This window comes from Vulpes vulpes, chromosome 16 (assembly GCF_048418805.1).
Source record: "Vulpes vulpes isolate BD-2025 chromosome 16, VulVul3, whole genome shotgun sequence".
In the NCBI taxonomy this organism is placed as follows: Eukaryota; Metazoa; Chordata; class Mammalia; order Carnivora; family Canidae; genus Vulpes; species Vulpes vulpes.
Genome location: NC_132795.1, coordinates 73,609,640 through 73,631,211, shown reverse-complemented (window position 1 = coordinate 73,631,211; position 21,572 = coordinate 73,609,640). Strand labels below are relative to the sequence as shown.

Here is a 21,572-nt window from a genome sequence, read left to right as displayed (position 1 = left end):
ATTTCAGATAAAATCACAGATGCAAAAGCTGGTGTATATAGGTAGACATGAGAATAAATTTCATCCGCCCATATGTTCCACACATGTGTCAGGTCCTGCTACATTCCAGGTGCCACCAACCCCTCAGTAAGTGTAGTGAGGAAGAGTCCCTGAGGGAGACAGTCATGCCAGGACCTTTGGATTTCCTGTCTCCACCACATGGAACACTCTTCTCCCAAGTCTTTGGGAGCCTCACCCCCTCACTTCATCTAAGCTTCCGTTCAAATGTCATCTCCTTGGAGAAGACTTCCCCGGTCAGCGCATCTAAAACAGTGTGGCCCCAGTCCCTCTGTCCATTTATCTTGCTTTGTTTTTCTCCATAGCGTTTGTCAGATATGAAAATGAGGATTTGTATATTATCTTTTTTTTAAAAAAGATTTTATTTATTTACTCATGAGAGAGACAGAAAGAGAGGCAGTGACACAGTCAGAGGGAGAAGCAGGCTCCATGCAGGGAGCCTGATGTGGGACTCGATCCGGGGAATCCATGATCAAACCCTGAGCCAAAGGCAGATGCTTAACCGCTGAACCACCCAGGCGTCCCTCTTTGCTAATTAATAAACTTTAAGGCACATAACTTTCAAGTATGTCATCCATTCTATTTCAGTGTCAGCGTTTTATGTGGACTTGGGAGACAGAAGTGTGAATCCATAATTTTTTTTCTTCAAAGGAGGCATGCTGATCCAGTGGAAAGGCTCAGTAGTGTCATTGCTTCTGCTGGCTCCGTAAGTGAGGCATAGCACCCTCTAGATAATAAAAACCAAAAACATGGAGACATGGTTGGCCTAGTCACAGTGCTGAATTTACAATGTTGAAGAGACATTCTCACCATCCTTTGAGGAGTTTTTCACAAAGTATTTTTTCTTTTGATTATTCACAATGGATCTCATTTTTGCATGTTGCCTTCCACCCGTTTTACTTAATTGTGGTCACAGTGCCTACACTTTTTACTATTTTCATGACCTAGCAAATGTGTTTCTGTAGAATCCTTAGGAAAATTTTAAATGACATGTAGATGTGCACCCTTATCAAAGTCTACTTTTGTTAGGAAATTTGAAAATACATAAAAATGTAAAGAAAATATACAAAAACAATCTGGATCCTTGTAGAAAAGACTTGTTCAGTTTGTCTCCTTCCGGTCATATAAAGATCATACACAACGGGTGAAAAACATTCCATACCGTCAATGAACCATATTGCCTTCTAAAATAACTCTCTAGTAAGGATCCTGTTGAATAGTTCTTGTTCCCGAGAAGATATTTTCCCAAGGATTATCTGCTAGAAGTAGAGTGACCGGTAACAGGAATTTTTGACCGCGCTGCCCTCTGCTAACGTGGCTGGAGAGGTGACCAGGGTAGTAGGTCGCGTCGGATCCTGCATCCCTGCTAAGGCACGCTTCACTTTTCTCCTGTAAAAGTAGTTTGAGGATCCGATGAGGTAGCGATTTCGTGGGTTTACAGAATTACCGTCGTTCTCTCTGGCGGGAATGCAAGGTCCTTGAAGGCAAAGGGCTAGGTCTCACGTCCCAGACCTACAGAGCACAGTCGGGCGCAATCAGCCGTAAGAAGCTTGAGCTTCCCAACGTCGGGGCACCGGCTCCTGGAGCTCCGCTCGCCCCGAGGTCAGTGGTCCGCGGAGCCCTTCCCTAAGAAACGGTGCGTCCGGCACACACTGGAAGTCTCCGGCTCCGCGCCCCGGCTTCCCAGAGCGCAGGTGCGGCCTCGGGGCGCCGGCACGGCCCGCGGGAACCGGGAGCCCAGGTCGCCGGCCACCCCTCGCCCCGCGAGCCGCGGCCGAGCCCCGCGGGGCCCGCAGCCCCACGCCCCCGGCCCGCCCCGGGATCGCGCCGCCGCTTGTTTACTCCCCGGCGCAGCCTAGTCCGACCCTGAGGCCCGCCCTCGCCCGCCGCCTATTGGCGGAGGCGGCGCCAAGGCCGGCGACCATTGGGCCGGGGGAGGCGGAGGGGTAGGCTGCGCGGGAGGCCGAGAGGGGGCAGCAGGCGATGGCGGCGGCGGCGGCGGCGGCTCGTCTAGGCTGGTTGCTCGCCGCGCTGTGCCTGGGCATCGCCGCCGGGGAGGCCGCGTCGGGCCCGCGAGTGCTGGGCGTCTGTCTGGAGGAAGACGGAGACGCGGACGCGGGGTGGGCGCGCGGAGGAGAGGCGCGGGCCGCCCCGGAGGCCGCCTTCCGCCTGCGCCTCTTCGGCTCGGGCTTGGCCAACAGCTCCTGGTCCTGGGTGGCCCCCGAGGGGGCGGGCTGCCCCGAGGGCGGGCCGGCCGCGGCGCCCGGGGAGGCGGCGGCGGCGGCGGCCCCCGCGGGCGAGTGGCGCGCGCTGCTGCGCCTGCGCGCCGAGGCCGCGCGCCCGCACTCGGGGCTGCTGGCGGTGCGCGGGGAGCCGGGCGGCTCGGCGGCCCGGGAGGTGGCGGCCCCCGCGGGCGAGTGGAGCGCGCTGCTGCGCCTGCGCGCCGAGGCCGTGCGCCCGCACTCGGCGCTGCTGGCCGTGCGCGTGGAGCCGGGCGGCGCGGCCGCGGAGGAGGCGGCGCCGCCCTGGGCGCTGGGCCTGGGGGCGGCGGGGCTGCTGGCGCTGGCGGCGCTGGCGCGGGGCCTGCAGCTGAGCGCGCTGGCGCTGGCGCCCGCCGAGGTGCAGGTGCTGCGCGAGAGCGGCACGGAGGCCGAGCGTGCGGCGGCGCGGCGCCTGGAGCCCGCGCGGCGCTGGGCCGGCTGCGCCCTGGGCGCGCTGTTGCTGCTGGCCAGCCTGGCGCAGGCGGCGCTGGCGGTGCTGCTGTACCGCGCGGCCGGCCAGCGCGCCGTGCCCGCCGTGCTGGGCAGCGCGGGGCTCGTGTTCCTCGTGGGCGAGGTGGTGCCGGCCGCCGTGAGCGGGCGCTGGGCGCTGGCGCTGGCGCCGCGCGCGCTGCTGCTCAGCCGCCTGGCCGTGCTGCTGACCCTGCCGGTGGCGCTGCCCGTGGGCCAGCTGCTGGAGCTGGCGGCGCGGCCCGGGCGGCTGCGCGAGCGCGTGCTGGAGCTGGCCCGCGGCGGCGGCGACCCCTACAGCGACCTCAGCAAGGGCGTGCTGCGCTGTCGGACCGTGGAGGATGTGCTCACGCCGCTCGAGGACTGCTTCATGCTGGACGCCGGCGCCGTGCTGGACTTCGGCGTCCTGGCCAGCATCATGCAGAGCGGCCACACGCGCATCCCGGTGTACGAGGAGGAGCGCTCCAACATCGTGGACATGCTGTACCTCAAGGACTTGGCCTTCGTGGACCCCGAAGACTGCACGCCGCTCAGCACCATCACCCGCTTTTACAACCATCCGCTCCACTTCGTCTTCAACGACACCAAGCTGGACGCCGTCCTGGAGGAGTTCAAACGAGGTAACTGCGGGACATCGGGGAGGGGACACGAATGCCGGCGCCGTCCGCTGGAAGAAAGGGGGGAGGGAGTTATGGAAGCCTCGAGGGAAAGGGTCCCATCCTCCCAGGGCCCTTGGAGATGATGGCCTCACAGGGCTCAGTGGCCTCTTGAGATACCTAAAGGCTGTCGTTCCGGGCGCGGTAGAAAGCAAAATCCCCCTTTTCCTGGTAGGCCTGATTTGGGGAGCCGTGTCCATTTGACTCACCAGCTTCAGGGTCATTTTTGTGGGCTTTGGCTTTGTAACAGGCCTATACTCTTAAATAGAAAAGAGGATAGTCTCCAGACACCTGGATGTTATCACCTGCGCACACAGTGTCAAAATAGCTGGGCCTGTGAAGTTTCCAGGGATCGTGGTTTTAAGGTCTCTGGTTTTAAGCTGCTGCCTTGCTGATAACAGAAGAAGGGGTGATGCCTGGTTTTCTGCAGGTGTGGAAGAAACTTCCACCTTGATTTCACCAGAAGGAACCTTATGAATGCTGATTTAGTCTCCCCCTTTTCTTTCTTTCTTTTTTTTTTTTTTAACTTCCCCTTTTCTAAGACTGAGATCTTTTGGCGTCTCCCTTAACTCTACAGTTCACCTCCCTTTACCTTGGTTTATCTGAGCAACTCTAAGGTCACATGGGTAAACATGGAGACCCAACCTCCAAGTGTGAAGGTGTGGGTTCCTCTGTAGTGCTCTCCATCCTAAGGCGTGGGTGTGTTCCCCAGAGCGTGGCTGCTCTTTGTCCACCAGCCATGCTTCTCACTCCTGCACTCCTACAGGATGAGGACAGCGGACACCCCAGGGCTCTGGATGGGCTTGACCCTAAAGGCTGCATAATGTGAGGCTGGGAAGAGAGCAGATCCCCTGATCTTCCTGGCAGCTGTGAAGTCTGCCGGCCCCAGGCCACAAGAGTATACGTAGGGCTTGGTATTGAAAAGTTGGGCAGTTACTATCCTTACTGTACCTGAGGATTGAGTGGGGAGGCTTTGCTGTGCAGCTCTGACAGCTTGCTAGAGCATCTCTTGGGTGCTCATGGCTCTTTCTCCCAGAAAGTGGTCATGCAGTTCCTCTGTGGGGAGGGGATGCCCAGGTGGGGTCTCTGATCTCTGGTGGTGAGTATTCCATCTGGGCCATTGTAGTACTCGAGGCAGTAGAGGTTCTTGTGGCCTGGTGGCCAGAACTGCCAGCCCTGGAGTGTGCAGAGGTGGGTTCCAGCCCGCCCCTGCCACATCCCAGCTTGAGACTCTGGGATGGCTGGTCTGGATCCTCCAGGGTGCTGACTTTGAGCAGAGCACTGACTGATATGGAGAACAGTGAGTAGGGGGTCCAGCTAAGAAATGATCAAAGGCTGAACAAAGATGTGCAGTGGGCCGGGAAAGGAGATCCAGGACAACTTTGGGAGGTGGAATTGAGAGGGCTCTGTGGTTGGCTGAGGAGCTGTGGAGCGAGCAGGAGGAGCTAAGGGTGAGGCCTGGGTTTCTTGCTTGGGGTGTTGTTGCTCTTCCCTGAGGCAGAGCACCTACAGAGAAAGGAGGTCATAATGTTGGGGGAGGGTGGCACCTGTGAATTTGTTCTGGACATTGAAATTTGTCTATGCTGCGGCCCAATGAAGATAAAGATTTGGTTGGTAGTATGGTAGTGGCCCCTTAAGCCACAGAAGTGGTGCAAAAAGCCCAAACCCCTGAGGGCACAAGCATATAAGGGGTGGAGGGTAACGGAGGAGAGCTGCTGAGGAGAGCTTGGGAGTTCAGAATGTCCTAGAAGCTAAGGGAAGAGACCACTTAACCAAGGGAAGGCAAATGATCAGCAGAGGCCAACATCATGTCATTTGGATCCAGCAGCCAGGATACCCCTGATGTTTGTAAGAGCAGATTGGTGTTCCATTGTGGGGTGATGGAGTGAACGGGATGTGACAGCTGACATAGATGGGCCTTCCTGGAATTATGGCTGCAGAGTGGAAGCCAGAGAGCAGTGACAGAGAGAGGACTGGCAGGGGAAGGAGATCTTCTGCTCTTTATTTTTATTTTTATTTTTCTTAAAGATTTTATTTATTTAGGAGAGACACACACAGGCAGAGACACAGGCAGAGGGAGAAGCAGGATCCATGCAGGGAACCCAGTGAGGGACCTGATCCCAGGAATCTGGGATCACACCCTGAGCCAAAGGCAGAGGCCCAGCCCTCGAGCCACCCAGGTGTCCCTGCTCTTTGGTTTTAAGATGGGCAAGTTGAGAGGCACCTGGGTGGCTCAGTGGTTGTCTGGCCTTCAGTTCAGGTCATGGTCCTGGGGTTCTGGGATAGAGCCCGACGTCGGGCTCCTTGCTCAGCAGGAAGCTTGCTTCTCTCTCTCCCTGTGCCCCTGGCTCATGCTCTCTCTCTCACTCTGTCTCAAATAAATAAAAGTTTAAAAAACAAAAAAGATGGGCAAGTTGACCAACTTTGGGTTTAGATGTTGACAGGAAGGAGCCAGTAGGGAGAGGAGGTCCATGGTCTAGGCTGCTCCTGTTCTGGAGTGGTGGCCTTGAAGCAGCCCTGGGGAACCCGGATGTTAGGGAGCTCCTCAGTCCTCCACGCCTTCCTCCTCCGCTGACAAGTGAGGGCCATCTGAGGGCAAACTGGCATCGTCTTTCCTCTGACATCCTGGAGCCTCTCTCTGCTTCTCTTTGCAGTGCACTCCTTCCTTTGGCAGATAGCTATTTTTGCTTAAAGTCCCTTTTAGCCTGACGCCTTTTCTTCATTCTGCTTACTAACAAAGGGCATATTGCAGCCTTTATGGCGCCTGAGGTTCAGAAATCCGTTCCCTTCCCATCTCTGCCAAGTGTATGAGGTGGTGGTGCCCTCTGAATTCCCTGAAGTGGGAGTCCTTGACATCTTGGCCGCCACCATCCGAGAGCACTGTCTGTTTGGGAACTGTCTGGGCGAGGCGCCTTCTCTGGTGTGGCGCCCCTTGGTTGGGGTGCAGGCTTGAGATGTTACCGATTACTTAGGGCAGACAGATATTACCAGGAAGAGAGTGGACTCTGGAGCTGTAGTAAATAATGTGTCTTTTCTTTAAAGCTATTAATCCTGTTGTCTTTGTCAACCTCCCAATGAAAATATTCAAGGACGTTCAACCAAAGGAGGAATGAGGATGCGTGAGCTTCTCAGAATCTCTGCTTTAAAGCAGCTGAGTTCTGGTTCATTGTCAGAAATCAGAGGATCACCACAATTCTGAAAAGAGTCAGGCCCGCTGTGAGGAATGTTAGCCTAGCCCTTTTCTTCTAGAACATGTTCCGACAGTTGCTTTTAAAAATAAGAGGAGGCAGAGGAATTTAAACTCCCATCTGCATTTTTACAGATGTCCTAGAAATTAGGCACTTTGAAAGTTCTCTAGCTTCCACCTAATTTATGAATACATGTGAGCCTCCTAACTAAATTAAAACTCTATAGAGGTTTTTCAGGACTTTCTGGTTGATGCTGGTAAGATGCTTCATCTGCCTCTCGCCTGTGGCTCTGTGCTCAGGGAGAGCCTGAGGCAGGCATCTGTCCTGGGGCCTGTGGGTGTTTCCAGTCAGCCAGCCGGGGGCACCTGTATTTTCAGAGCCTATTATCCTCTCAGACGAGAAACAAACTTTTAATCCCTGCAGCTGCCTGTTCTCTGTGTACCCCTACTGCTTTTCCATGGTTGCTGTCTGGACCCCCTCAGATATTGTCTTGAGATGAAACTGCATGGCCACCATGTCGGGGGACCTTCCAGGGGCTCTGCTTTCATCTGTTACCCAGTCATCCCGGGTCACAGGTCACTGAGAATCTTGTGCCAGTTTTACAGAAGTTTGCAAGCAAGGGAAAAGTTAGTCCGTTCTAAGGGTAACCTGCCAAAGGGGCTGGCATTCCGGAAGAATGGAGCTGAATTGTGGGTTCTCTCTGCTCTTATTATTATTATTTTTTAAGATTTTATTATTGATGACACACACACACACACACACACACACACAGAGGCAGAGACACGGGCAGAGGGAGAAGCAGGCTCCACGCAGGGAGCCTGACGTGGGACTCTATCCCAGGTCTCCAGGATCAGGCCCTGGGCCGAAGGCGGCGCTAAACCGCTGAGCCACCCGGGCTGCCCTCTCTCTGCTCTTATTTATTTATTTTTTTAAGATTTATTTATTTATTCATGAGACACACAGAGAGAGAGAGATAGGCAGAGACACAGGCAGAGGGAGAAGCAGAAGCAGGCTCCATGCAAGGAGCCTGACGTGGGACTCGATCCCAGGCCTCCAGGATCACACCCTGGGCTGCAGGTGGCGCCAAACCGCTGCGCCACCGGGGCTGCCCCTCTCTCTGCTCTTAGATGGTCATCTAGAACCTGGGCTTTGGTTCCCAGGATCTGATCAAAATTTTATGTCGATGGGGCACCTGGGTGGCTCAGACGGTTAAGCATCTAACTTTGGCTCAGGTCATGATCTCGGGGTCCTGGGATCAAACCCCACATTGGGCCCCCACACTCAAAAAAGGAGCCTGCTTCTCCTCCCTCTGCCTCTGCTCCACCTCCCATTTGTGTTCTCTCTCTCAAATAAATAAATAAAATCTTAAAAAAAAAAAAAAAGTTCTGTCGAGCTTCAGCCTTCCTCATCTCGTCTCACAGATTAGATCACATAGCGAGGTTGCCTTGGCCCTCATAGAGGTGATGCCTGTCTGCCAGTGTGAGCCATTCCCAGCACAAATACCCAGGGGTGGGAAGCATCTAGAAATGCTATGTTCCTCATTCAGTACTTCTGTCTCAGCAGGAATGAGCAGATAGTTCTTTGGAACCCTTGGCCTTTTCCTCCTGGAAAGGGAGGAGACCGTGTGGTCATGTATGAGGATGTTATGTCTTCAGCATCCTGAAGAACACTACTTTCTTTTCTTTAGAAGGGCACGTGTGCTGGAGATAGTACCTTGGCCCAGGGTAACTCATCCAGAGGGGAGGGTCTCCTAAGATTTGATCTCTTGTTCTCCAGTGAAAGTGAGTTGTGTGTGGTGGTTAAGAGAACAGATTCAGAAACCAGCTGCCTGGGTTCCGATCCCGATTTTGCACTTGGGTGAGTCACTGAGGCTCCCTTAATCTCTGTTGTCTCTGCAAATTGTAAATAAGAGTAATACTCTGTTCCTGGTAAGTTAATGAATAAAGCACTGAAGGGCTAGCAAGCAGTAAGCACTAAAAGTTGCATTTCTTCAGTTCACAGGTGTTTTGTTTGTCTTGTATTTCGACATCTCTGTGATAGGATGTGTCTCACAATTGATGGCATCTTCAATTTGATGACATACAGTAAATGTTTTCTTTTTTACAGCCTCATTCCTTTCTTTTTCTTTTTTCTTTTCTTTTCTTCTTTTTTTAAGCCTTCTCTACACCCAACTCACGACCCCAAGATGAAGAGTTGCATGCTCCACTGACTGAGCCAGCCAGGCGCCCCTGCCTCATTCCTTTCTTGATTATTTGGCCAGTGGTCTATTAATAATAATAGCTTTTGGTTGACTGGACATTTTCATTTTATCTAAATTTGGAGCAGAGGTCTTGCCCCTGATGCTGGGGGTGGGGGATGGATGCTGAAAGAATGAGGCAGAGAGCATGCCAAATAGACTTCCAGAGAGTGTGTTTCTGAACTCAGTTCAGTACACTGTAATTAAACCCAAGGTATGTAAAGTGTGATTCATGCAAAGAAGTGAACTTGACTTTTTGCTTTACCAAAAGATTCTTGAAGCAGGTACTTCCTTATGTTAATCCGGGCTAGCTTTTATCCTCAACTTTTTTCACTAGTAATGAAGGACATGGCTGGGATGAGGTTCTCTGAGTTCCATATCCTAGACCTGCACAACGCCGTCCAGCAGCCACCACCCACATATGATTGTCGAGCTCTTGAAAGGTAACTGGGCTCAACTGACATATGCTGGAAGTGCCTAACACACCAGACTGCAAAGACTGTACAAAAAATATGTTTTAATTTAAAATTTTAAGAAATTTGTTTTTAAGATTTTTTTTTTTTTAAAGTAATGTCTATACCTAACATGGGGTTTGAACTTACAACTCCAAGATCAAGAGTCGCATGGTCTACTGACTGAGCCAGCCAGGTGTCCCTGTTTTAATATTTTTTATTTTTTTATTTTTATTTGTTAGATTTTATTTATTTGAGAGAGAAAGAGTGCTGGGGGGGGGGGGGGGGCGGGCGCGGGCCAAAGGGAAAGGGAGAGAGAATCTTAAGCAGACTCTGTACTCAGTGCGGACCGTGTTGGGGGGCTTGATCCTGCCACCATAAGATCATGACCTGAACTGAAATCAAGAGTCCGACACTTAACCCACTGAGCCACCCAGGTGCCCCTATTTTAGTATTTTTATATTGATTGCATGTTAAAATGACATTGAAGGCTATATTGAATTAGTTACAATGTTACCAATTTCACCTGTGTCTTTTTTCCTTTTTTTTTTTTTTATGCTACTCAGAAATTTAAAATTACATATATGGTTTGCAATCTGTTATTTTTGGACAGGTATAAAGTTTTATAGATGAAAAGTAGAGACAGTTCTTGAAGTTTTCTCAGCATTCCCCAGCACTCTGAGGTTTGGGCTTTGTTCAAGTTTCCATTTCTTTATCTGACAAACAACTAGGAAGCTCACCTAAGGCGGGGGGGGGAGGTGAATAGTTCTAGGCTGCTGCTCTTCCTCCCACATAGTCTGGGTTCTGACTGGCGCATCACCATTTATCATCTTCCCCCTGGATGACTTAATGGACCTTGGCTTCTGGAAATAAAGGATAGACAGCTTTCAGATTTGGGAAAACATCCTTAGGAGAGTCACTGGGTGGCCCCACACCGTCCCCCACTTAGACTGCCCTAGGGGAGCCTGTACTTCTAGAACCAGTGCCCTTATGCGTGTAGCTCTATCACATCTGTTCTAGTCTGACGTGTCCTTATCTAAACCACATTCATGTAGGCCCTGGGCTGACTTAGCTCTGCCACTGCCTGGTGGCCCGGTGCAGGTGAGCATGGTACCTGACGTTTAGGGCCTCGTGCGTAAAGTGAGGCTTATCCTCAGGAGGGTGTTGACAGCCTTACATAAGAACTTAGGAAGAGTCTCCCCTAGTGCCTGGTACCTTGTGGGAACACCAGCAGTGGCTTCTGTCACTTGGGTGAACTAGTACCAAGTAGGACTTGGCAAAATGGGAGGCCCCCAGCAAGTTGTAATCTTGAGTGTCCCCTCCCCCAGGGAAGTCTCACCTGGCCATCGTGCAGAAGGTGAACAACGAGGGTGAAGGTGACCCCTTCTACGAGGTGCTGGGCCTCGTCACCCTGGAGGACGTCATTGAGGAGATCATCAAGTCTGAGATCCTGGATGAGTCTGAGGACTACCGTGAGTCTTGACTGTCACCAGCATTCCAGTTCCACTGGCCTTCTAAGCCTACAGAGATGTGTGGTGTGCATCCGGGTCACTGAGATGGGGCTGGATCTCCAGTCAGAGCTGATCCCTAGCCAGGGTCTGGAGGGAGCGGGCTGTTGTCCCTTGCAGGAGGGCCCACACCTGAGAAGGATGAGGAGACTTGGTGGCTCGGATCAGGGCCTTTGCGGTGCCAGTGCCTCCCTTGGGCTTCTCTGGCGCAGATGGCAGCTCTGCCCATCACGGGCCTTTCCCAGGCTTCTGTCTTCCTTGGCCCTTTGGCTTTCTCATGTTCTTTTCTACAGTACAGAAGCCTCTCCTCAAATAATCTCATTCTTTACTGCTTAGAGGGTCTTTCCAAAACAGGATCCTGAGGCCTGTGATTATGTCTGAGGGGTGTCTGCCTCTTAGGAGGATGGCTGAGGTCGGGCAGACATAGAACCCGTACGTGATGGCCGGGGCCGCATAAGCATACTTGGGACACTGAGCCCCTACCCCTATTTACTATCAAGCCAATCGTTTTGCCCATGCGTCTCTCCCCCAAGTGCAGCCTCTTGAGTTTGGTTTTTCACACTGCCGTGAGCGTGGGGACACCAGGCTAGCTGCTGCCGCATAGCCCCCATAATCTATAGATATGTGCCTTCTGGTGACGGGTGTCTTCATGACCAAGGACGCCTGTTAGACAAGCGACCTTGGTGCCATGTCAATGTTCTCTCCCAGCTCGAAGGACAGGAGTGGTCCCTTTCCATGTGTCCTCAGGATAGCTGGAGTTTGGGTGCTGCCCCTTCTGTCCTGGTACCAGGTTTGCTCTGTGCTGGGAGTGGCAGGCAGGCACAGCAAGGAGGAATGCTGGGGAGTGTCCCCGGGGCTCTGATGCTGTCTCCCCCAGAAGAACCCCCAGGCTTTGGCAGCATGCCTTGCTTTGGTCATACTGATTGGAGGGTTACTGATGGCGTCAGCGGGCCTTCTCACCATCCTAGGAGATGCCACTGTCAGGAAGAAGCCTGCTCCTCTGAGTGCCCCTCTCCGGCGAAAAGAGGAATTCTCCTTGTTCAAGGTGTCTGACGATGAATATAAAGTGAAAATCTCGCCTCAGCTGCTCTTGGCCACCCAGCGCTTCCTGTCTCGAGGTGAGGGCAAAGAGTAGGCCTTTTCTTTGCCCTCTTGCTCACTGTCAGGTGGGTCAGGAGGCCCCCAGGGCAGACCCCGGGTGCCCTCATTCCCAGTAAGCAGGAGAGGATCCAGGAGAACTTCTGTGCTTCTCTCTGTAGCCCTGAGGGCATCTCAGGGCGCCCGAGGGCAGCTCCTTCTGCCAGATGGCTGCAAGCTGGGGCAGGCTGGCGCCACCTCTGGCGAGCCACGGCAGGGAGCCTCCGCCAGGTGGTGTGCAGCCCGCCCAGTGTTGGGGGGGTGACTTGGCTAGTGGGGCAGCAGGAGTCGGGTGTGGTTGTGCAGGCCACTCTGGGCCCAGTGGACACTGTCCCTTTTTTCCACCATGGGGCAGAGGTGGATGTATTCAGCCCCCTGCGAATCTCCGAGAAGGTCCTGCTGCACCTGCTGAAGCATCCCAGCGTCAACCAGGAAGTGAGGTTTGACGAGAGCAACCGTCTGGCTGCACACCATTACCTGTACCAGCGCAGCCAGCCGGTGGATTATTTCATTCTCATCCTGCAGGTAACCGGGAGCCCACACTGGAGCCTCCCACTCGCTTAGACAGTAGGGAAGGGTCTGAGAGAGGGAGGATCGTCCACAGACACAGTCCCTGAATAGTTGGGGCTGGTGCTTTCTCCTTGTGCTCTCTGCTGGCAGGAGAGGTAATCTGTCCACATATGTCTCCCTCCCGCTCCCTACACCTCCCAGGGCAGGGTTGAGGTGGAGATCGGGAAAGAGGGCCTGAAGTTCGAAAACGGAGCCTTCACCTATTACGGAGTGTCTGCCCTGACAGCGCCGTCCTCGGGTAAGCTGCAGGCCACCTGCTTGCCGGGGCTTTCCGGGGGCCAGGATGTGGGCCTCCCCTTCCTCCGGAGCCTGCGCCTCCTGCCAGGTGTTCCACTTCAGAATGGGCTGGTTTTTCTCATCTCTGGGCCGTGGAGATGGGGAAGGGGCAGCGTCTAGGGCTCTTTGTTGCTCACTGCTCCCCCTGCCTGGCCTTTCCCAGGAGGAGGTGGGCTTGTCACCCTCTCCGTGCTCGTAGCCCTGTTCCCTCTCCAGAGGGGTCAGTGGGGTAGATCTTAGACACTGTGCAGTTGCCCCCACCGGAGACGTCACTGGTTGTTCCTTCTGATAGTTCACCAGTCCCCAGTGTCCTCGCTCCAGTCCGTCCACCACGACCTGCAGCCAGAGCCAGCCGATGGTGCTCGCTTGTCTGCATACTGTCCTGACTACACCGTGAGGGCCCTCTCCGACCTGCAGCTCATCAAGGTGACTATGTTGGGTTTGGTTTTTTTTTTAAGATTGTAATATGATTCATTGACAGCCACAGAGAACAATCAGGGAACAGCAGAGGGAGAGGGAGAAGCAGGCCCATGTAGGGCCAATCCCAGGACCCTAGGATCATGGCCCGAGCCAAAGGCAGAGGCTTAACTGACTGAGCCAGCCAGGCGCCCCAAGGTGACTATCTGGGCTGCTTGTCAGTGCTGGCTTTAGCCAGCTTTGTACCCCCACGGGGCTAAACCATCCGGTCCCTAGTTTGTATGGATTAAGAGTCAGTTCTCCCTGAGTCTTGGAGACTTGCCAGAGCAAGACTGTGCTTGCTAGTCCCGTTGCTGGGACTGCGCACCCACCTTCCTTTAGACATCTTACTATAGACACTGCTTGATTGTTGTTCTCTGCCCTTAGCTCACTTAAAGCTCTTCATTTTCTTGGTCCTGCTGAGTGTGACTCTCCCACCTGGTACTTGTGGGTGGGAGGGAGACGTGTGACCTTGTACCTCCTGCTCTCCATCCAACTTCACAGTGGCACTTGCCTAAGTCATGCTTTCTGTCCCCCAGGTCACGCGGCTGCAGTACCTCAATGCACTCCTGGCCACTCGAGCCCAGAACCTGCCACAGTCCCCAGAGAACACAGACCTCCAGGTCATCCCAGGCAGCCAGACCAGGCTGCTCGGTGACAAGACAGTCCCAGCAGCAGGTGAGCCCCACACGGCCACATCCTGCAGTGTATCAATCAGCCCAAGGGGGTGCGTGGATCCTGTGCCGGTCACACAGACTCACTCTATCTGCCCTCACTCTGCCTTGTGTTCTTTCCTTGTCCCCCTTTCTGCCCATCCTTTCCTTTTTTTCTCTTTTCGCTGATGGCCCTGCGCTGTAGACCAGCTGGCACCCAGAGTATGTTCAGTCAGCATCTTCTCTGGAGGACCTATTTAGGACGGGTTGACTTAGAGAATAGCTGCTAAATGGGAATAAGGTCAAGTTCAGACACTCTTGGTCATTTAGCATTAGGGTTGGGTCACTTGGAAAATGAAGACCTGGGTCACTGGGGGCCTAGCTCAGAAGGTGGCTTGCTGGGGGACACCAGCTCAGAAGCTGAGAGAGGGCACCAGTGGAGATGTTGTTTCAGGTCATGCTAATATTTAAGGCGTGCCCCTTACACCCTGGGTTCCATTGTGAGCCAGAAGATCACGTGAGAAGAAATAGACTGTGATGTGGGGTAGGTTGCAGACTAGCAAACCCTGCCTTTAAGAGTGTAAGGGGGAGGGGGAATGAAAAGGAGCCTGTGGAGAGTGGGCTTTGGGTAGGAGTGGTAAAAAGTTAGGGAACTCTGTTGTCCTTGTGGCTCAGGAAGGTACTTTTGTTCTGACTGAGCTCCTGAGTCGGGGTCTGAGATACTCTCCAGGGCCTGGACGGGGCGGGGCGCAGGGCTTCCAGAGAGGCCTCCGACACTTCTGCCCCTGGCACTCCGAAATGGGGACACCAAGCTCTTGACGCCAGCTCTGCCTGGCACTGTGCTAGGAGCTTTCCTCATGCTCGCTCATCTAAGAAAACTTCATTTTCTGAGGTGGTAGTTCGGCCTGTTTTCACAGATGAAGAAGCAGAGGGAGACTGAGGCACTGTGGCTTGGAGCCTGTGCCTGTCCTCAGCCTCTGGGCTGTGGTGTCTGCAGGGAACAGCTCCGGTTCCTTAGACCCACGCTTGAGAACGTGCACGTGTCTTTGTGGTAGATGCTTTCTGAGAAGTGACGTGCAAGTGCCAGGGACAGAACGCCTGCCTGGGCCACATTCGTGGCTCAGCCCCTGAGTGCTCCATCTCTGTGCATTGGTGAAAGGGGGCCCTGGTTTGAAGCGTGCTGCTCAGACCCTGGATCTGGGTTTCGGGCCTTTCTCAGCGAACGTGCACTGAGACGTGGCGGTCCTACCTTTTAGGGCTGATCACAGTTCTCTCTACCCGCTGTGGTGATCTTCCCTTTTGTGCGATGCCGCTTGTATACAGGTTCCCACCACCGCATAAGCCTTGGGTCTCAAAAGCTGGTATCTTACTGTTTTTTCAAGATGTGAGCATTTGGTTCTGGTTTTTTTGATGTGAACTTTTTTTTCTGGCTTCATCTGCTTACTCAGACTGCACATGTTCTATACAAGATGTAGACTTAAATCTACGAATGGTGGTTTTTTTCTTCACTTCATCTTTTATTATACGCACAAAGTTTTTTTTTAAAGTCCTTTTGTGGCGTCAGCTGCTCATTGGGAGACCCTACGAGGGAACCACAGGTATCTCCTGAAAGTTCACTGGCTGTGCCGCTTTCCTCTTACAAAAGACTTAGGTTAGCACCTGTTCTCACTAACTGCAAGAACTCGGAAGAGGATTTTTGCTTTACGAGATGGTAGTTGTTTCTTCGCTTTATGCCATGCTGGCTTACAAAAGACTTGATAGGAGCGCTGTCCTTGATAGGACAGCGGGGAAACCCGTAACCTGCAGTGGCTCCGTGGGTCGTTTTCCCGTCTGTAATGGCTCATCCGCTTGGCGCAGAGGCAGCATCGTAGCCAGTGAGGTTTGTCCGAGGCACCTCATTGCCAGTTGTAAGGGATTGCCATCCCCTGTTCTGGGTCGTCATGTTGGTTTTCCTCTAAGTGTGGCCTGCCGTTTGTCCCCCCCATAAGGCTCGCCTGCTGTTTTTCTGCTCTCTGCCTCAGCTCTCTGAGGTCTTGATGCAGCTTATCTCTGTTAGGTGGCACTCCACTGCCCCCACGAGATCTCGGTGTCGCTATGCTCATGGAGATGTCGTCGGGGACGTTGCTTAAATAGCGCAGGTCAGAACCATCCGGATTGACTTTGGCACTAGATTCGCTGGCAGAGGAATGCCTTTATGGAGATGCTTGGAAGGCGCAATGATTTTGAACGGCCTGCGGCAGGGGTCGGCACGCTGGGTATGCTGGTGCCGGGGAGCAGTCGTGTCGGCCCCCGCCTGCGTGCGTGTGGATTGTATATAGCTGCCTTTGGCTACAACGGTGGGGTTGAGGTGTCACCACAGGGACTACGACCTGCAAGACCTAAAAATAATTGGACCTTTACAGAAAGCTTCCTGACCCCCTGGCCTGCCGCTGCACACTCCGGGTAACTTCTGCACAGTGGCCATTCCCAGAGCTGATTGCCAAGGGAGAGTCCGCCCCGGGCGCCGCGCTTCCTGCTCCCTCTGGTTCTGAGCCTCCTGCTCCCTCTGGTTCTGAGCCGCAGGGGGCGCGCCCGCCCCAGCCCCCCCTGCCCTCCCAGTGCGCCCCGGGGTTGCCCCGGCCCAGCGGCCCTGCCGGCGCAGCTGCACAGCTGGTCTCCTCTTGTCTCTCTCCCCTCTGCTCTCTCTAGCCTTCCCCGTAGACCTTTCCCTCTTTGGCACATTTGGAAACTGCAGTTGATAATTGACTGTGGACTAGTGAGCATTTTTTGTTTTCAGAAAACACCCAAGGTAAATATCTTCCCTTTCGCTTTCTCTTTGCTTTCCTTCCCCAGCCCTCTAGCTGCCGGGAGGAGCCCTGGACACGGCTGCCCCCGGGCAGGGAGGTGTTTCCCCGGGGGTGGGAGGTGAGGGGGCCGTCCTGACCTTTGTTGCTACTTTCCCTTTCATTTTTCTGGAAGACCGGCAAGGTCATGATATCCCTGCCTAGTGGTGGCAACTAAAACTTCCTTTTGGGGCAGGGGCTTTAGTGTCCAGGGCAGGCTCCTCTTGCCCAGTGTACAGCCTCAGCCTCCTGTGAGCAGAAGCCCCTGCCCTGCCTTCCTGCCTCTCATTGAGGCCAGCCCTCCTCCCAGTGGTTTCCTCTTGGGAGGCTGAGTTAGTCTGACCGGGTCCCTAACTGCTCACTCCCAGCTCTGCCTGGATACTGAGGCGTCCTGAGCCTCCTCAGCCTTCCTGCCCCTTCGTGTCCTAAAGACGATTTTGACACTTGTTTTTGATGGGACCTGCTTCCGTTCCTGACTGATACTAACTCTGCTTTCCCTCTCTCCTCTAGGGCCCAACCATGGCAGACCCGGCCTCCCAGCGGAGGAGAGCCCTGGGCGGAACCCGGGGGTTTAACTGCTTGCCAGGCAGCCCCGGGTCTGGGCGATGGACAAGCACGTGGGGAAGTGGAGAGCCAAGGAGTGGCTTCCTGTCAGCCCGTCCCCATCCCCTCCAGGCCACGTTTTAGATGGCCCTTAGAGATGTGGGTCCTGGGCTGTCCTCAGAAGCAGACCTCAATGCCGGGAGCCTTCAGCAGGTCCTGCCCTCCTTTAGGAAATGGGGGTCAGTTGGGGCGCAGCCTTCCAGGCCTGCTTCTGAAGGGAATGAACAGAACACTGTCATCTCTGGTCCCTAGGACCCAGCCTTCTCCCTGTGACAGTGCAGTGTATTTATACCTCTTTGGGCCAAGCCATGATGTGAGTGCACGGTTACGGCCTTTATGTGGCCATGACCTGTACTCACTTTGCTTTTAATTTGCCAACCTGCTGCCAGCAGCACTTTTTGAGCGAACCAGGAGCACTATTTGTGGCTGGGGGTTCACATCCATGGCCTGGGCCGCAGTGAACTAGTTGGCCTCCCTCCCTCCGCGGTGCAATGTTTCAAAGCACGTGCCCCAGCCTGTTCCATGTGCCAAAACTCGAAGCACGACGACCCACCAGTATGTCCCAGTGTCCGCTCCCTCCTGTGGAGGTTGCTGCTTGGAGCCCCCAGCAAGTGAGCCGGCCCCTAGTGGCACGGGGGAGGCTGCTCCTTCCACTTCTCTGCCTGTCCTGCTTGGTTGTCACTAACAGTATTGTCATTTTCTGTGTTTGAAGAAAAGAGGTCACACCGGAGAGGAAGGGGTGTGCTGCCCCTAACCTTTCTCAGTTGCTAGGTCCAGGGAGAGTAACCGATTTTGTACCTTCCCCCGTGGCTGGAATTTGCACGGAGAGCAGTGAGGGAGGGAGGGCTTAGTTATGAAACAGGTAGATCCTCAGCCCCTTTCTTTAATGACAACATGACATCAGTTTTTCTTGTATCTCTGAAACATTTCAGCTCATTGCTTCTTTGCTGTTCTTAGCTACAGGGTTTTAGAGAATTGGGAACAAGAAGGCACTTGTTTTCTTCTGCTTTACCCATATTTATGGTCTACAGTTCTTCAGCTGTGTAGAAACTGGGGTGTCACAGAGACCTGGGGTTGCAGAAGGGATAGGGAAGGAGGAGTGTTTCTGGAACTTTTCTCAAAGGAATTTGGGTCCCTTATCCAGGACTGGTTGGGAATGAAGGCCAGAGAACAGTGGCATGCTGGCTTAGCAACTTCTCAAGGAATTCTAAGAGCAAGCCCAGGTGGGAAACCTACTTTACAATCATCTCTCCCTGAACAGTGATTCCTAATCTTGGGTGCACATTAGAATCACCTGGCAAACTGAAAAATACTGATACCTGGAGCCCCCCCCCCCCCCCCCCCCCGCTCCAGGGAGCCTGATTTGATTATTCTAGGCATCAGGATTTTGTTTTTTGAAACAATTTTAATTTTTAAAAAAGAATTTTTTTTTTTAAAGTAAGCTTCACACCCGGCGTGGGGCTTGAACTCCCAACCCTGAGATCAAGAGTCGAGTGCTCTCCTGATGGAGCCAGCCAGGCATCCCTGAAATAGTTTTAGAGTCACCTAAGAGTTCCATATACTCTTCATCCAGGTTCCCCTAATAATGTTTTGCATAATCTGGTACATCTATCAGAACTAAAAAAAATTAACATTGGTACAAAACTAAATTAGATTTTATTTGGATCCTATCAGTTCTTCCAATAATGTCCTTTTTCTGTTGCAGGATCCAATCCAGGATACCAAGTTGCGTTTAGAGTTCTTGCTTCCTTTTTTCTAACTTTTTATTTTGAAACCATTACAGATTCTTAGGAAATTGCAAGCTAGGGACCTTTCACCCAGTTTTCCTCAATGGTTACTCTTAAACATAGTTAGAATACAGTATCAAAACCAAGAAGCTGACACTGGCACTATGTGGGTGGAGCGTTCTCTGTCCTCACGGGTAGATTTGTGTAGCTGCCACAGCAGTCTAGATAAATGACCGTCCCACCACCACAAGGCTCTCCCTCTGGCATACCGTTAGACCCACCCCCACCCCCTCGGCCCCCCATCTCTAATCCCTGGCAACCACTAATCTAATTTTGTCATTTCAAGAATGTTGTGTAAGTGGGATCATATAGTACGTAACCGCTCGGGATTGGCTTTTTTCACTCAGCGTTATATTCTGGAGCTACATCCAGGTTGTAGCGCGTGTCAATAGCTCATTCCTTTTGATTGCTGCGTAGTATTCCTCGATATACTCACTGTCCTGTGGAAGGACATCTGAGTGGTTTCCAGTTTTTGGCTATTCCAAATAAAGCTGCTATGAACATTCATTACAGGTTTTTGTGTGGATATTGGTTTTCTGAGGTAAATGTCCAGTATTACAGTTGCTAAGTCGTGTGGCTGATGCATGGTTCATTTTTTAAAGAAACTGCCACATGTCTTTAGAGTGTACAATTCTATGTTTCCACCAGCAGCATGTGAGTAATTGAGTTTCTCTGAATCCTCAACTCATTTGGTATTATCACCATTTTTTAGCCATTCTGGTAGGTGCGTAGTGAGATCTCGTTGTGGTTTCCAGTTGTATTAACATAATGGCTGATGTGTATCTTTGTGTGCTTATTTTGTGAACTGTTCTTGTTTTTCACCCATTTCTGGTTGGATTGTTTGGTCTTAGTTCTCAGAGTTCTTTATATATTCTAACTACTAGTCCTTTGTTGGCTTTTTTGGGTTTGCAAATATTTTCTCCAAGCCTTTAGTTTATTCTTTCATTCTCTTAACAGTATCCTTTGTAGAGCAACAGTTTAATTTTGATGGAAGTTTAGTTTACCAGTTTTCTTTTATGGATTGTGCATTTGGTATCATGTCTAAGAATTACCTAGCCCTCCTGGATCCCAAAGATTGTCTCCTAGGTTTTTTTTTTTTCCTAAAATTTTTATAGTTTTGGAGCACTTAGGTGGCTCAGTCCTGTTAAGGGATCTGCCTTTGGCTCAGGTCATGATCCCAGGGTGTTGGAATCAAGCCCCACATCGGGCTCCCTGCTCAGCAGGGGAAGTCTGCCTCTCCCTCTGCCTGCTGCTTCTCCTGCTTGTGCTCGCCCTCACGCTCTCTCAAAATCTTTAAAATTTTTAGTTTTCTACTTGAAGTCTGTGGCCCATTTTGAGTTAATTTGTGTAAGATTTAGGTCAAGGGTTTATAATTTTTTTTAGCTTATAGATGTCCAGTTGTTCTAGCACCATTTGTTTTAAAGGCTTTCCTCTGTAGAATTTTCATTTACACCTTCATCCAAAATCGGGTGGGCAGATTTGTGTCTATTTCTGGGTTGTCTCCTCTGTTCTGTTGATCTGTGTCTGTCCCTCCATGAATTACCCCATTGTCTTGATTACCTGTAGCTTTATAGTAAATTTTGAAATTGGGTAGACTGGTTCTTCCCACTTTACTTTTCAAAATTGTTTCAGCTATGAGTTTTTTTTTTTTTTTTTTTTAGAGGTTTATCTATTTTAGAGAACAGGGGGAGGGACAGAGAGAATTCTGAAGCAGATACCCCACTGAGCGAGCGTGGGGTCCAACATGGGGCTAGATCCCAGGACCCTGAGATCATGACCTGAGCCAAAATCAAGAGTCTGGTGCTTAACCAACTGAGCCACCCAGGTGCCCCTTAGCTATGAGTTTTTAAATCATCTTAACTATATCTACAAACAAACAAAAAAAAAAATCTTGCGATATTAGGTAGGAGCTGCATTAAACCTGTGTATCGATTTGGGGAGAATTGACATCTTTTACTAGGTCTCATCTTCCTATCCACAAACAAGGTGTTTCTCCCATGTAAGTCCTCTTTGATTTTAATCATTAGTGTGTTGTAGTTTTTAGAAGTCCTTAAATGTTAGATTTACATCTACATGTTTTTAAAGGCAATTTTAAATTAAATTTGATTTTCATGGTGTTCAGCTAGTCATTGCATGTTTATCTTCTACCGAGGTCTTGCTGAACTCCCTTATTTTAGATATTCTTTGTAGATTCCTAAGGATTTCCTATTTAGGTATGTCGTTGCATGCTCGTGGTGATACCTGGGTCCCACCCCAGAGACACTGATTTAATTAGCTTGCACATTAGGACTTTAAAAACTTGTGATAAGCAGCCAAGGGCCCGGACTCCCCACTCTATAGCTGGCCTGGCTTGCTGTCAGGCCGGTATGGTTAACAGGTTGAGCTTTGCTGCTGAGGAAGACCAGGCCCTGGGACTATGTAACTGCTCCCACTTCCCACCAC

At 52.1% G+C, this 21,572-nt stretch overlaps 1 protein-coding gene across 2 annotated transcripts; it reads left to right on the top strand.

The window, feature by feature from the left end:
* The first annotated feature begins 1,695 nt into the window (after positions 1 to 1,695).
* Positions 1,696 to 21,247, top strand: CNNM3 (cyclin and CBS domain divalent metal cation transport mediator 3). 2 transcript variants are annotated; one of them, XR_011998015.1, is made up of 9 exons: positions 1,696 to 3,406; positions 10,647 to 10,790; positions 11,795 to 11,944; positions 12,319 to 12,488; positions 12,675 to 12,771; positions 13,102 to 13,235; positions 13,805 to 13,943; positions 16,607 to 16,706; positions 17,251 to 21,247. XR_011998015.1 is itself a non-coding variant. In XM_025992531.2 (8 exons), the coding sequence occupies exons 1-8, from the start codon at positions 2,041 to 2,043 to the stop codon at positions 17,313 to 17,315; spliced, it is 2,265 nt and encodes a 754-aa protein (XP_025848316.2). In that variant the 5' UTR covers positions 1,696 to 2,040; the 3' UTR covers positions 17,316 to 21,247. The 2 variants fall into 2 exon arrangements, 1 of the variants encoding a protein (XP_025848316.2); XM_025992531.2 differs by lacking the exon at positions 16,607 to 16,706.
* Positions 21,248 to 21,572: the final 325 nt, after the last annotated feature.